A 17,208-nucleotide genomic window follows, 5' to 3' on the forward strand; every position below is an offset into this window, starting at 1 on the left:
TGGACTTGTGTCCCTCCCGGTGCCCTACAAAACCCCCCTGGTCTGCCCTCCGAAGACGCGGGTACTTACCTGCAAGCAGACCGGAACCGGGGCACCCCCTTCTCTCCATTCTAGCCTATGTGTTTTGGGCACCACTTTGAACTCTGCACCTGACCGGCCCTGAGCTGCTGGTGTGGTGACTTTGGGGTTGCTCTGAACCCCCAACGGTGGGCTACCTTGGACCAAGAACTAAGCCCTGTAAGTGTCTTACTTACCTGGTTAACCTAACAAATACTTACCTCCCCTAGGAACTGTGAAAATTGCACTAAGTGTCCACTTTTAAAACAGCTATTTGTGAATAACTTGAAAAGTATACATGCAATTTTGATGATTTGAAGTTCCTAAAGTACTTACCTGCAATACCTTTCGAATGAGATATTACATGTAGAATTTGAACCTGTGGTTCTTAAAATAAACTAAGAAAAGATATTTTTCTATATAAAAACCTATTGGCTGGATTTGTCTCTGAGTGTGTGTACCTCATTTATTGTCTATGTGTATGTACAACAAATGCTTAACACTACTCCTTGGATAAGCCTACTGCTCGACCACACTACCACAAAATAGAGCATTAGTATTATCTATTTTTACCACTACTTTACCTCTAAGGGGAACCCTTGGACTCTGTGCATGCTATTCCTTACTTTGAAATAGCACATACAGAGCCAACTTCCTACACTTGGTCCATGCCTTTCTCTCTAAGTCTTTTGTAATGCTGCAGTTGGAGCATAATTTGATCCTCATGTTCCTGATGTGTACTCTGTTTGAGCCGATGCACAGTTGTCCTTTACGTCTTCTGACTCTCAAAACAGTCTTCCTCATAGCGATAACCTCAGCTTGTTGCATGAGTGAGCTACAGGCACTGTTTATCCACCATGCACCACCTTTTTCTGGACAAACTGATGTTGCAGACTAGAGCTGCGTTTTTGTCAAACCTTGTGACCCCTGTTCTTGTCTGACAATACATGATTCTTCCGGCATTCTTTGCTACGCCTCACCTCTTAAAAGAAGAGGAAAGACTCCACCGCTTGAATCCGAAAAAAGCTTTGAACGTTTACATTGATTGTACCAAAGACCATCGGATGGACCATCAGCTGTTTGTGGGGTTCACTGGAGTAAAAAAGCATGAGAGTGAAGAAAATAGATATATCAAGATTGGATAGTCCTCTGTTTGTAGATCTGCTACTCAATGGCCAAGAAGCAGCCTCCAGAAAGTCTGAGAGCTCATTCGGCTAGAGCCAAGGCTGCAACCATTATGCCTGCATGCAGGGTACCTCTTCTGGACATCTTCTAGGCTGCGAATTGGGCATTGTTGCACATGTTCCCAAAACACTACAGCCTTGACAGCAAAGTCTTGCAGGAAGAACATTTTGCCCGTTAGGTCCTGCAAGATTATTTTTGTTCCAGTTTGAGTGGGGATTTTTTTAAATTTATTTTATTTTTTGCAGGTTCACCCCCACGTTTTGCCCCCACTTTTCGATGATTTTTAGATGCTGGTGTAATGGATCTGCACACTTGGGTGCCCAGTGTATGTGCTATGAACCCTAAATCTGTTTACCAGTGGGTACCAATTGGCTTATCTCTGAATGATAAAGGTTACTTACATGTAGATCCCTAGTAAAGGTACTCTGTGTAAGTAGGCCTGTAGCTTAAGGTGTATTTAGTAAACTGCAGCACTAATTTTGCCTCCACTAAAATGTCAAGTAAAGATTTGCTTCTAGGCCTGTTCTGCATCCTAGATGCCAAGTAAAAACCTATCCCAATTGAAAATCCTAATTTGATTTCTTTGTTCCTAGTATATGATACTCGGCGTACATAGGGCCTGTAAGCTATGGTGCCTTTAGTGGATTGCAGCACTGTTTTTGCCACCACTAAAATGGCAAGCAAAATTTGAAGCACTGTCAAGTGAAATCATTTTCACAAGCTCAAGCCTCCCTATTACCTTTAAGTTACTCCTAAAGTCTACCACAAGTGCCCAGAGAGCATAGGGTGCATGGATCTAAATAGCAGGCCATGTATATTCTTGTGTTTTACATGCCCTGGGAGTGTAAAATCTCCAAAGTTGATATTCCCTATTGAAAAGCTGGTAGCCTCATCCGGTATCAATGGCTGACGTTTATTAAAAGTGTAACTTCCCAATGGGAGTGGCCAGAAGGAGGTTTCAAATAAATAGTTACATTAAATCTACATTATTTCAAAAGTCGGACGTCACTGGTAGCCTTCTGTGACTGGCCCAGCAGCTTGTAGCTGCCAAGCCTGCTCTGTGATTAGGTGTCATGTGTTCTCAGGAACTAAGAACAAAGGAGCCATCTGCTTGGTGGAGTTTTCCTCTCTTGTAGCATAATGGCTGCGGAATGCCTAGTGGGCTAATTACACTTCAAATACAATTTGCCCCTGGAAGAGCAGATGTCACCCAGCCAGTGCCTGTCCAGTTTCTTTTGCAGGCCAGAGAGCCTGGTTGCAGGTTAAGTAAATTAGGTGTTATCCTGAAAAGGAGGTGAAGTCCCCAGGTAGCCACCCCTCTGGGGTGGGCTAGGGAACTCCACATGGGGAAGGAAGGATCGATCTGGCCATGTAGGTAGTGGGCAGAATAGTGCATTCTAAGATAGTTTCACCCCTTTTTTTTTTTTAAATGAACCCTGCTGGTGCATCCTGTGGGAGTGATTCCTGACTCCTAAGTGGTGTCCCTGATGTCCTGGATCCCTAGAGGCAAGTCAGAGTCGACTCCTCCCTCCGCCTAACCCTTAAAGCTGGGTCTTAGAAAATTGTTCAAGGATTTTAGCTGGGCGAACTGAGAAAAGACCAGGACCAACCTGAAACCCGCCTAAGGTGCATCGCTAGTCAGATTCAACTATCCAGTTTGCCCCGCTGGGAGCAGTTCGACAACCAGAAAAATTTCGAAGTCCCCTCGTAGAGGATTTCAGCAGGACCCACGCTGGGTAGCAAACAACTGACGACAAGCCTTGCTTCGGATCCTGCAAGCCAGCCTATCTATTGACGAGAAAAATCCTACAATACAAAGACAAAATCTGGAACCATCAAGAAGTGAAACACATAAATGTGCTAGACCTCAAGACACTCTTTCTGTGGCATTGAACACCTTCCACATGCATATTGGTGTGATGACAGTTTAGATCAAAACAAACAACACAATAGTGATGTTCTCCCTACAAATAAGCAAAGGGGGACAAGGTTGCCTGACCTGTCCAAACTTGCACAGGAAATATGGAAATGTTTAATGCAAAGCTACATGACATTAGTAGCCATACACTTGCCAGGCCTAGAAAACGTAGAAGCCAACAAGTAGGTACCTCACATGAGTGGGAACTCAAACAGGAGGTAGTGCAAGAAATATTCATGAGAAAGGGAATATACTTGTTTCCAAAATATACAAGAGCAGGATGCCAAAATCTAGGATCCGGATATCTGCACCATGTATCCTAAGAGAGTGACCTATTGATACACTGTTTAGGGAATTTGCATACACTTTCCTACGATTCCAAAGATAGCGTTAGTCATAAGTGCAAACAGAGAACCATGACACAGATAACCCCACTGTGGTCCAGACAAACATAGTTTCCATACCTAGCAGAGATAGCACTTGGCAGAATAATAAAGTTAGCTGCCCTGAGGAACTTGCAAACGATACAGTAAAGACAGGTAAGTCATCTGGAGCCAGACAGCCTCAGCCTAGCAGTACGGCTTCCGAGGACTTGGAATTTAGACACCCAGGACTTTCCCAAGGATGCAGTGAAGTTCTGAGAAAGGCTAGGAGACAAATAACATATGTAATACAGACAAATGTAATAGATTCATCCACTGATACACGAAACAGAGAGATGGACTCATAACCTACTCAGGGATACTACAATAATTAGGTACCTAATGCACCTTTTAATGAAACACTTTCATATAGTCCATAAAGTTACATCTGTCAGCTGTAGTAGCGCGCACCAGAGGCATTATAGGAAAGAGTTTCTTTACCACACCACCTTTAAACGTTTCCTAAAATGGTGGCAAAGTCAAGCTCAACACCCACACCCAAGACGCAACAACACAGCTAATGAAAGCACCATTTCACGTCTTGCACAAAGCAGGACTCAAATTTCTGATACTGAAGGCAGCATTCCTGATTGCCTTCACATTGTTACACGGAGTCAGTGAGTTACAAGCACTCACAATAGAAGTATCATACTTAAAAATACACAAGTGTAGGAAAGTACCATCTTTCTAGCACAACTACCCCCACTTTTTGCCTGATGTCATTATGTTTAGACTGCAATTCACTGGGATCCTGCTAACCAGGACCCAGTGGCTATGCTGTCTCCTCTAATTTGGTTGCTTGGTAACTTTCTTGCCCCACAATTGGCATACTGGTGCACCCATGTAGGTCCCTCGTATATGGTACTTAGGCACCCGGGGCATTGGTACTTCAGGGGTCTCCAATGGGCTGCAGCATGTATTGTGCCACCCATAGGAGCCCAGGCAAACTGTATCTGCAGGCCTGCCTTTGCAGCCTGTGTTAAATGGTGAATACACCCGTGCACCCCGATGTAAGGCTTGCCTTACATCGCGGTCGCTGCACTTATGCACTGTAAGTCACTCCTCTGGTAGGCCCTTCAGCCCAAGAGCATGGTGCATGTTCCTAAGTGTGAAGGTACTCCTGCATAAGCAGAGTACCCCTACAAACACCAGACTCCATTCTCTGGGCTTTGTAAGTGTGGGTAAGCCATTTTAAGACATGTAGTGGACACTGGTCAGTATGAGTAGTACAGCTACATAACGGTTTCTCAGAACCTAGGCATGTTTGGTATCAAACGAGTTTGAATCATGCAACAACACCAATTCCAGTGTTATTTGCGTGATACCATTTACTCTGCAGGTTCCTTAGAGGATCCCCCAGATCTGCCTGTACAGCGTTCCAGGGTCTGTCTGGAAGCCCACACTGCTGAAGACACTGTTCTGCCCTCCTGCTGCTCATCCAGCTTGAGCAGGGGGAAGGCAGAACAAAGGGTTACCTGTAGGAAGGAGGTGTGACCTCTTCTCCTTTAGAACTAGGTGTTTCTGGTCTGGGGTTGCCTGGCCTCTGAGCGCCTCTAGATGGCTTTAAAGGGCATATTTGGTGCCCTCCTTGCATAACCCGGCTTGCACCAGTTCAAGAGCCCCCGGTTCCACTCTGGCACGAAACCACACAAAGGACAGTGAGTGACCTTCCCCATCCACCTACTCCCATAAGGAGTTGCACAGAGCTCTGCTAGGTGGCCAGGGGGGTTCTGCCATCTTGGAAACAAGGTAGGCAGAGGCCCCTGAGAGCATCTGACTGATTAGGCCAGATAGATGATGTCCCTGACTCCCTCTGATAAGTGGGTAACTTCAAAAGAGTGACCAACCCCCTTTTAGGGATACTTAAGGGCTCCCAGAAGGTGGGTCCTCAGTTTTGTCGAGCAAGACCCTACAAGGAACTCTATGCAAGACATCTGCTCCTGGCCTCTGGAATTGCTGCTGGTCTGCGTTGGAGCGAAACAAGTCTGCTTCTGGTGGGAAGGCTCCCATTGCAACATTGTTTCTCCAGATCTTTCAAGAATTCTGCAATATCCAAGGCTGTGCATCCTCCAGGGTCACAAGTACTTTGTTTCCAACTGGAAGCACTGCAAGTAGACCTCCCCCATATGTAGTAGTGGTGTAACCAACTGAACTTCTTGTAAGTGTCAGATTGTAGAAAGAACAATTCATAGATTTAGTGCTGTTTGGAAAAATGTGCTCTACTATCTCAGGGCAACAAAACGTGTGCTACTCAAAGGAGCACATACATCTAAGGCACAAACCAGAAGAGTCCACAACACTCAATGATTCGATATAAGTCCAAAGAAGAAACAATCATGTAGATCTCAGTCCTTATGTTGACTTTATTTCCCGATGAATAAGTGAATCTTCTTTACCAAATCCTTCAGTCAGTCATTACAGTAGATAGATCAATCCTTGCTTGTCAGATTGTACAAAAACCAATCAAATCATCAATGAACAGGCAACACATGTTTCGTCACACCATGTGACTTTTTCAAGACTGTAAAGTATAAGATATATGTACAAATAAATTACATTAGTATCTTGTAAAAACATGACATACTTTTAGGACAGCCATATTCCAACACCGCAAAAGATAGTGTGCCAGAGGATACGAATGGGTTTAATTATCACGAAGATCACCATCCACAGTGCACCACAAAATGTGTAAAAGAACCCAATCAGAAAGTCTTAAATGTGTTTTCAAAGAAAAGAGGAAACCTAGAAGCACAAAGGAATCTTTCTTGGAGTGAATGAGTTACTCCCCTGCATCTGCAGGCACCTCAAGACAACGTCAACTGGCTGGTAAGGTCTGCTGTCCCACGGACATCGAAAGGCTCTGCATAACAGGTGGTAGTTCTGTGGCCTCCTCTGGGTCTTGCCTACCTTCTGACCAACTTAGGAGACGGTGGACCCCTGCTTCTGTCACTTGACTGGAACCCTTGTGCACTGCGACTGTTGTTCTTGCCAAGGCTTGTTAGCTCTTCCTCCTAGAGATCTTCGAGCACTGAGAAGCCCCAGCCTTCAGCACTGTGCAGTCTGAAGATCAGCCTCCGTTTTGCAACTCCTGCAACATGGGATTTTGTTTTGTTGTGCTGCTGTGGCCTCCTTCTGACTCCTTGCGTTGAACACCTGTGGGTCACTCTTGGGGCACCGTCGACGTCTGCAGACCTCCCTGTGTACTGAGGGCCAGCCCTGACTCCCCCTCAAGGGTAGAGTCTCCTGGACCTTGCTGGTCCCCAAAACTTGCAAATCCATCTTCAGCACCTGCTTGCATTTGCCTGTGCTTGTTGGTGGCCTTGCTGGTCACTGACCCTCCTGCAATCCAGTGACCGACGTGGGACAACTCGTAGGCAACTTTAGGATCTTCTGCAGCTCCTGGACACTGCAGCTGGACTTCTTCCTTCACCAACCTGCAGGAACTTCACCTCTAGAAGGGTGGGCATTGCCACTTGCTGCACCTGGGCACCTCCAAGGGTGCTGGACTCTGTCTCCTTCTTTTTCAGGTCTTCTACTTCCAGAATCTGTCATTGGGTTCCACCGGCCTGGTCCACGGGTCGCGACAGCAGCTAGACAACCGAGGCCTCCAATGACTTTAGCAAGGTTTTCCAACGTCCTTTCACCTCTATGCATCCGGGTCCCCTGGTGTAGGTACTCCTGTCTTCTGAATTTCCTTGGGTGGAGACACTCTCCAACCTTCCTCCTGTCTTGGGGATTCCTTGGGGTCCACTGGGAAGGGTCGTGAAACTCACTAATTCTAACTGCAACTTCCTTGTGTTAGTCTATGGTACGACCGGGTAGATAACCACTCTGCACCCGGTCGCTGGGGACACTTGCTGTACTTCCCTTTGTTTTTTTGTTCTTCCCCAGCCTCTAGCTAACCACAACACTTACCTTGGTTGGGTTCACTATTTCACATTCCACATACTTAGTATATGGTTTTGCCACCCCATATGGCCCTGTACATTTTATGTTATTTTGTCTTGCTAATTGGTGTATATATTGTGTGAGGATGTCTCCACAAGGGGATATACCAATTCTAATTTAGTAGTTAGTGCTGTAGTAAAGGATCCTTTACTTTTGCAACCCTTGTGTGGGAGTTACTGTCTGACTACTGTGGTATTGCAGGTGCTATCTGGACACCTAACACTATCACTAAGGGTTGCCTGGACTCAGTATAGGGGGCCACACCATAGGTGTACACCATATACTGAGCCAGCCTCCTACAACAAGAACAAGGGTAATCATGAGGACAAACCAATGGTTCCTGCCTAATATCCCTTTTCCACATTAAGCAGTGCAGTTATCAGCATGTTTTCAAAAACTGAAAACACTGGCAGAAAAATCCCTTCAAACACTAAATGTCAGGAGAAAATAATGTATTACCTGTAAGAAGCAGCCCGGTGCAAGGAACGAGAATCAAATCTTTGTCTCACTTGCACCAGCAAAGTAGGGTTTCCCAGTCATAAAAGGAACCATCACCAAATGGATAGTGCACATCATACCAATATGCTACGAGGTAGAAGAGCTAGGGCTGCAGTATACATACATGTCAAAAAGGGTTTTGCAAGTTAAAGAATGTTCTGGATTCACACATGATCCTCCAATTTCCAGATGTGAGAGTTTGAGCAAGAGGTGAGATGTCAGTACATAAGAATATAATAAAATGAGAAACCAAGAACAGCACAAGTCATGAAAAAAGATTCTGGAGATGACATGCACTGAGGATTAGTGGTCTTGCGTCTGACATTACAGAATGGCTACACCCAGCTACAGGTCAGCCCCCCAAAAACGAAATAGGGACAATTCCGGACACAACCACTAGATGGTAGAATAATGCTAATCATGTGAATTCATGAAGTTCTTCAAGCTGCAAACTTAAAACATTTCTATTATCATTTTCATCTACAATCTACCTCTCCATCGGTTTAGTGATCCATGGAGAACAGTGTCTACTGAATTTTGGAGAGAGCTCAGTTACTATGTTCATTCATTCCTTAGCATGATATAAGTGATTCTGCTTTTGTGTTAAACAATTGTTAAATGTTTTTTTTAATGTATATTTCTATCCTTACCCATTTTTCTTTCTTGTTTGTATCTTCTGTTTCTTTCTCTCTTTGCCCCGTTAGTGTCTGTCCCTATCCATGTGATTCCTTTCCTCTTCTTTTTTCTTCTGTTCTTTTTTCTCCATCTTCTTTTTTTTCACTACCTCTGTCTCTCTGTACTTCGTCCTTCCTCAAATCTGTCTCTCATCTTGTCCCTTTCACTAATACATTCCATCTCTGTATCTTTCTCCTTCATCTTGCGTCTCTCTGAAGACTGACTCCTTCCACCTTACACACCTCATCGAACTAGACTTCCTTCACTTTTTTCATTATTCTCTTCTTTCCCTTTCAATCCTGTTTTCAACCCTCCCCATATTTTTTTAATTCCCTCCATTCTGTGCCTCGATTGCTTATTGTCCCATTAGTACCACTGCTCATGTTGCCTCCTCTGACTCTGTTTAATTCTTTCTCCTGCAGCAACTCCATATCGTGATCTCCCGGGCTCGCTCGCAGCCCCAATGTCGGCAGCACACCAGCTGCAGGCCATGCACGCGCAGTCGGCTGAGCTCCAGCGCCTTGCTCTGGAGCAGCAGCAGCAGTGGTTGCATGCCCACCACCCTCTGCATGGTGTGCCTCTCTCTGGGCAGGAGGACTACTACAGGTAACACCGCTTCTCCCAAATCTTTGTGTGCACCTTCTACCATCTATCTTTGTCTCATCCACCTGAGTATGTAGCTCCTACTGCCATGGTGATCCCTCCTCCTTCCTACTCCTCGGCATGGTGATTGGGTGAAATTGAGGCAGAGTGTCTGATGGAATTAGGAATTCTGATATGATACAGCATGCCACACCAATAGACTGCCTAACACTGTGGACATTGCCCACCCCAAACCCCCGACCAACACGGTCTTTGCATCCTTCCTCCAAAGAGCCATACTTCCCATCGCTATATTCTTCCCAACCATCCTCCAAGCCTCTTGGTCCCTCTTCTCAGCCTTCTTCTTTCTGTGTCCCTCTTTACACACTTCCCAGTCCAGCCCTTTTTGTCTTACTCCAACCCCACTTCCATTCCCTCTTTCTGTGTGTCTTTCCTTCACTTTGCTCTGTGCTAATTTCTTCTCTTTCTGCCTTGAGGGAACACGTGGAAGTGGGTAAAGAAAGAGATCAGGACGATAAACATGCATGGATGTGGTGCTGGCACTTTGGTGGCACCCAGTAGGTGGAGGATGTCCAGTAGCAGAAGGGCTGTTTTACAGCATGAGATCTCTTCAAGATTGACATGCTGTGCATAATTTTGCCATCTAGCGGTTGGATCTGGAAGTATTCTAGTATAAAACCTATTTCTGTGTATGATGGGTGTCGACATAGGCGTGAGTATGACATTTGTCAGATTCCCCCACTCCCCTCCCCACCAAAACAAGGTAATTCCCTGCAGTCTCCCTCACGGTGGAACATGTCTCTGCCAAGGCTTGACCACCATCCGTGTCCTGAGTCTCCTGACTGTGAGTGTACTAAACACATATGGGTTTTCTATGGGTCTGTGCTCTCCACAATTGATGAACTAGATGCAGTGCATTTTAAAATGTGCAGTCCAGCTGAAAGTGAAAAGGTGGTTTAGGGTACTTTTCTTTTGGACGCAAGAAACTCTGTAAACTGCAAAGATAAAGATTTGTAAGTTCTAGGACCCTTCGCAGTGGACCCCGATGAAACCCCAAGACAGGAGGAAGTTTGGATAACACAACCATATGTTTTCCACATATCCCCAGGTTCCTATTACTCTGTGCCAAAAGTGGCTGTCCCTGTTCATTTGGCTGGTAGAACACACTGAAATACTATTGTCGGATTTTTTAAAGTTGTTTTTAAACATTCCCTATAGACTCTCCCGCTCAAGAACACATCACTCCAGAGGCTTTACCCCAATCTATGTTACTCTGTGTCACCGGAGCACTTAAAGTACCAACCATGTTTGGACTTTTATTGAGTTTACAGTGTCCACTGTCGATGAACTGCGTGCAATCAATTTGGGAAATAGGGAAAGCAACTGGAATTTAAATGCCCACTTAAGGTATCTGCCATTTGGTTGGAAGTATCACCAATGGGGCTGTATGGAAACTTGTCACAATTGTAGAATTTGAAGTTCTACACATCCTAAGATTTAAATTGCGGTGTGTTAGTGATCCCTTGCCCTTAATGACTGAACAGCAGGACACAGAATTGATTTTTGTCAGTAAATATGGAAATCCATTTCAGTGTTCCTCAGGCCAAGAAATATACCCATTCAGGATTTAACTTACTTCTGTATTCTCCTGGGTCTCTGAAGTTTTGGGGGTACCATACATGCGTTGGGTTTCAGTTAGTTTGAGTAGGGTCAGTCAGTCCTGGAGAGCCGTGTCCATGCCAGATTTGTAGCATATCCACATTTCGAAAAGAGATGTTTCAGAAATCTACATTTTTCTAAATGTGGATATGCTAAAAATCTGGTATGGACCCGGCTTTCCAGGGCTGACTTTGCAGAACCCTGCCCTAGACACAAGGCAGTGTTTTTGAGGAGGGATCTTCTGTAGATGATGGCTGCACTATGTGTGCCTGGGTCGGACCCAGGAAACCCTACCAATGCCAGAGTTGTCTGAAAAGTAGAGGCATATGGAGAATTGAGGTGATGAAGCTTGAATGTATTGCAGCACATTCAATTACCCGGATTGCCCACAAATGTCAAAATATTGGTAAAGAACATCACAGTTTCTTCCTTGTTCTGTGACGGAAAACTCCTAAATGTCCAGCGAATGGCAAAAGTCCCACCATCCCACATTCCCACACATCTATTGCTAAAACCAGTACCCCACATCTGTTGGTGGACCTATTCCACAAGGTAGGAATGACCCAAAAATATGAGTGTATAAAGACCATTTTAATACTACCCTGGCTTCATAGGGTCAGTCTTGTCCTAATCATCTCCGTTATGATACACCCGCACACGAGAAATACTACTTTTGTGAGACCCTTGGAAATGTAACTTATTCTATTACCTACAAATTCAGAGCTTTAAGCCAAAGTAAGGTGCTTGTGGGCATTCTAGATAGGAAACAATGATGGCGTCCATCCAGGTCTTGCTACCCAGGACTCCCCCAGATGTGTAGTTATCAAAAACGTCTTGGTTTGGTAGGTTTCCCCAGGTTCTGGCTGTCGCCTGCCCACATACTGCCATTGCCCACATACTGCCATTGCCCACATTCCAAAAAGCAACTAATTTAAAGCTCCTTTCTAGCACTTTCCATGGTCTCCTTTGTGGGGCATTTCTTTCCCCAGAAAGTAGGCCTACTCGAGACATGTGATCCATCGTTTTAATCAGAAATTTTGGAACTCATGGTGTTTAGATGCTTGTTAATATTTATTGAGTTTCCCTCTAGTTTTAGCATCCTTTCATAAATCAATGTCACAAAAACCATATTGTAAAAAACGTATCACCTAAATCGATCGCTGATTGAATACTGGGTGATTGACTGTTTATTCACATTGTCACTTCACATACCTTGGGAGCAGACCTACTATTCAGACCTGTTACGAGAGAGATGTATTTCCCTGGGCTTTTCAGGCAAGTTAGCCCAGAGCTAGGTGATAACCATTCCAAAGTTGTTAATTTTGGCCTCTGAAATAAATTAAGGAAAAAAAGACAACCTATGTTTGTCTCTAACCTGGGACATAGAGCTGCGTGTCTGTGCCTCAGAAAGAAAAGGAGCCTGGTTGAAGATTTTGTTGTCCTTGTCAAGGGCTGGAAGCAAAGGATGTCTTTTAAGGCCTCTTTTTGATTGTCCGAGGAAATGCCGACGCCTCCCAGTAGGCATGTCGCTCCTCTGTGCAGGACAGTGAACATGAAAGTTGTCATGTGTCTTCCTCAGATTATCTCATTTGAGAGGGGGAAAAACATAAGGGTTAAAAAATAACCTCCTAAAGACAATCTTATAGCTCTTGATTGTAAATGAAGCTTAATACTGAAGAGGCTAGCCGGGATTCAAGTTCCATTGCATCAGGGAAGAGAAAAGAGTCACCCGGCACACCAAGAACTAAAATCCAATTGAAGTTCCAACTGCTAGAGGCAAAGGTCTGGGACAAAAATACTGGCAAGCTGTAAAAAAATGCAACAGAGGATGAGGGAACAATTGTTTTGCGACCGATCAATCGTTTCAAACCGATATCATACAAAAATACTCTGTTTCACCTTGGATTGGGAACCACATACAATATCCCATGAACAGAACACCATTTTGGATAGGGCAGATTATCACACTCGTACACCTTCCTTTTCCCAATCTTTTGGTGTTTGTTTGGCAGCACTGACTTCTGCAGGCCCACCACCACCCTGTGTGGCTGAAGCTCCTGGCTGTTTGTGGTGAACCCCTCAGGGTGACTGAGCACAGAGACGCAAGAACAGACAAGGCAGCGAGGATGCCCACCCATGCACTGAGCATGGCTTTCACCAATGCTTTTGTCCCACAGACTGTCAAGCACTTCTTCCTCTCCTAAATAACTGCAGTTTCTGGTATAATGTTAGTGCTCTGCACAGATGTAAACCTCTTTCTTGGTGCTGAAGTTTGTGTGCCTGTACCCCAACAAACAACGCCATGACTCCTGCCATTTTTCTTAGCCTTTGGAAATATCGAAACAGGTTCAAACTCCTTGCTGTGGTACAGACCGACTTCTCCTTTCTCTCACAATACGTCTCTCTCAGTGGGACGCATTGTGGGAGAAGGAGGTTTGTGTTTGTACCTCAGCAAGGAGCCAGGCGATGTTTGGGTTTTTTCTTCAGGCAAGAAAATAATCAGTGTCTGACTCCTTGCTGGGTATCAGAACTGTGAACCCTGCCAGCCTCCTGCCTTTCAGTGTAAAAATATTTAGAAAGCAGTCTGTATTAAAGAGGAACTGACCATCAAGAGCAGATAAATACAGGACTACTACTCTCAGAAATCCTGCACACCTGACCCTCTCAGAAATCCTGCACACCTGACCCTCTCAGAAATCCTGCACACCTGACCCTCTCAGAAATCCTGCACACCTGACCCTCTCAGAAATCCTGCACACCTGACCCCCTCAGAAATCCTGCACACCTGACCCCTCAGAAATCCTGCACACCTGACCCTCTCAAACATCCTACACACCTCCATCCAGTTTATGTTCTTCTGACCAGCTTCATGTTCATACTTGGTTCCCAGTTTCAGTGCCCCATCAACATGCATTTTACAACTCATTCCTCCTTAGTCAATTAGTCAAGGCATAAAAGACCCATCATTAATATATGTCACATCACATTCCACCTCATTGATCTCTTCCACACCACTGAGTCCTGGTGCTGGTACCAAAACATGCAATCAGCATGAACATTGATTTTCCCCGGTACTTTTTACATTTTGTAATCAAATGACTAGTTTTTCAACCAGTCTGTCTAGCCTTGCAGTCAGCACTCTCCCCAGGACACAACATATCAAAGTTCTGTAGTCCATTAATGTGATCCTTGTTCCCACAAAAATGTCCATTGATGCTCAGCTGCCTAACCCACAAATGTGCAAGAACTTCCTTTTACATCACTGAATAATTTCTTTCAGTTTTCTGCTGCGTCTTTGGTCCATGGGACACTGCCCATGCTGTACTTGTATCACGCTGAAGTACAGCACCCGCACCACAGTCAGTGGCATCTACCACAGCTGTAAACCCCATCCCACTTCAAATTATTTCAAACCTGGCACTTGTGTAGTATTATGTTTGAGAGATACAAATGTCTCCCTCCATCTGGGCAGGAGTCCATTCAGTTTTTTAATTCTTTTTTTAAATTATTCTCAAATGGGCCCCTGGCTAGCATAATTTGCTAAGAATTTGGTGTAAAATTCTTGAGACCAAGGAATGACACAAGTTGATCTTTAGACGAAGGCACAGGAGCATCCAAAATGTTTTTGTATCTGATCCCACTTTTTGAGATACAGCCGAATTTACATATCCTAAATTACATACTAAGTGCTTTTTCCTCTAACAACTTCAAAACAGTCCTCAAGTTTACATCATATTCCTTTTGAGGCCTTCCTTTAACCTGATTGCAACCTTGGAATGTGAGGGCCCCAGACACTTCTTCCAGTGTATCCCTCATGAGGCTTTGAAAAACGAAGGCAGTGGTAATCAGCCCACATGACATTCTTCCGAACTGAAGTAGATATGCCCTCTCTTGTGATAAAAGGCATTGAGGGCTTAGAGATTTCCTTGAGAATCACTTGGTGATAATTCTGTGCCATGTTGATCCACCATGGACAAAAACCATGATGATGGTTCCACTGACTCAATAATAAGTTTGTTACACAATTATTTCAAGATATCCTTCAAATTCCCCCCAATATGTCAGATGAACCTTTCTCATTGTGTCATAGTTTGGACTCTTGCTCTAGGCAAGACTGCTGGTTCGAGGATGACAGTACTTATGTTTGTAGGTTACTATGCCTATCCTACAACAAGTTGCAACTGTAGTCCCACCCTTCCGGGTCACTAGCAGTACCTCACCAATAACCCAAACAGTTAAAGGTGATTTGTGGCAGCCTTTACGCATGGACTCGGCAGTATGATATCTCAGTGAGTGTCGTGGTTATGCGGAGATTACCCCTTTCTCACAGATATCTCATGTCTCAACCATACGCAGGCAATGACGAAGACTCAATAATGTTTCAATAGTTTTTATTTGATACAATGCGGTAAATCGCATTGGCTGCAATGATTAAGACAATGAACAGTGCCTGAAATAGAATTGTAAAGACAAGAGTCATAATTATGAAGACTCCCACCATCTTACGTTAGCATAAGTATGGAGTATGTCCTAGTACCCTATCATGATAGGTCTAACCTTCTACCTAGAGGAGAGCTGGGTGTGTTAAACCTAATCTGCCAACGCCGTATCCCTGGAAGGAGCCCCCAACCCTGGTTACCTTGAATGAGGTCTCGTGCTCAGACTTCGGAAGAACACGAAGTCCGGGTCAGCGTCAAGGCGACGTGCAGCATCGATAGCAGCGATGGTATCCGGTCGGAATCCCTCTCACTATCTCTCTAAAGTGTGATGTTTTTATACAGATCTACTTGGACCCCTGACGTAGGTTGTTCCAAAACAATAGATAACACCGCATGCTTGGGATGGTAATTTCTAATGTGAGCACCTACAGTTTGTTTGTGTTAGTTGCATGAGTGGACTCCTTAGTGCGGTGACACTGATAACATAACTCTAAACAAAAAGGCCTAACGATAAACAAGGCAGCCATCTTAGAAGAGTTAATTAAATAAATGGTCTAAGATAGAGCAAGCTAAGTAGGCTGAAAGTCACTAGGTGATGGGGGCACGAGTCTGCAAGCCAAAGGCTAAGCTAACTCCTGTACTACAATCGGTTGCCTAAACGGAATGCATCATCGTTCTGTATAATACAATGGATGATCCTTTCATGATTACCAAAGCTACTACTGAACACAGTACTAAACTCCTTCCTCTCTGACACAACCTCACAGCATCATCCGTGTAATAAACCACCTTCGCATCGATTCATTACCAGCACCATGCAGCTGATCAGTCCTCAACGAACCACACACCACAGTGATTTTGGATGCCTTTCCAGACTCGAAATGGATTAATGATCCTGGTTCTCTATGAACATTTGGATGTTATATCACACACTTTGAACTATTACGGACAGTGAATACAAGCCTTCAGAAAGCCCCAGCCTTACAGGCACTGTAACGAGGCGAAATACGTGTTGGCCGTATCAACCTGATGTGAATGGAATATAGGATAATGCATACTAATTATGAGAAACACAATAATAAAGTACATTTGAACATACAAACATCTACATTGCCAACTGCTTAATCTTCTAAGATATAACATATTTCTGACAATCTCACTTACCCAGTGTAGAATTTACATATGATTTAAAAGACCAGACAGTCAGCTGAAAAAGTAAAGCCCTTCTTGAATCACCACATAACCCGGAGTATTCACTCTGGGATCTAACCTAATACCCAACCACCCTTTGTGAAGCCAACCCAAAATGGAGTCCCCTTTCTCTGGAACACCTTCTCTCTCATGCTTTTCCCTTGAAAATCCCAAAATATCATAGAATGTTTATCTTATCTCCTGTTCCTACTCGGTCTTGTGCTACTGCTCGAATGATTTATTTTCCCTCTATAGTTAGCGTACCACATTTTTGCTCAAAATGGTGTGATGCACGCATGAGTCCACCATTACTGCAATGTCAAGCATATCCATGTAAATATTACACTGAAGTAGGCCCTTGCACCTACCTCCTTAAATCGTCAGACAGACGTACTTCAGCACTGAAAACACAGGCCGCCCGATACGTTTCATCCATTACTGCATTTTCCTTTCTTCCTGTAACACACTGGCACACTCTGGCATAATGTCACCTTTTGGTACACTTGTTGCCAAGTTTAGCAACAATAACACACAACTTTGAGTTACCCAAAGTCCCTGAATTGCCACACCTATAACTAATAAATTTGGTTGTTTTTCTTTTTTAAATTAACTT

The 17,208-nt window shown here is 44.3% G+C and overlaps 1 protein-coding gene across 3 annotated transcripts in view; it reads left to right on the forward strand.

The window, feature by feature from the left end:
• ATN1 (atrophin 1) overlaps positions 1 to 17,208 on the forward strand; it is a 136,880-nt gene that overhangs the window by 101,396 nt on the left and 18,276 nt on the right. For all 3 annotated transcript variants that reach the window (XM_069243071.1, XM_069243070.1, XM_069243069.1), the window contains exon 9: positions 9,126 to 9,309. In XM_069243071.1, the coding sequence (XP_069099172.1) occupies positions 9,126 to 9,309 (184 nt within the window). The remainder of the gene's footprint in view (positions 1 to 9,125; positions 9,310 to 17,208) is intronic.

This window comes from Pleurodeles waltl, chromosome 7 (genome assembly GCF_031143425.1).
Source record: "Pleurodeles waltl isolate 20211129_DDA chromosome 7, aPleWal1.hap1.20221129, whole genome shotgun sequence".
Taxonomy (NCBI): Eukaryota; Metazoa; Chordata; class Amphibia; order Caudata; family Salamandridae; genus Pleurodeles; species Pleurodeles waltl.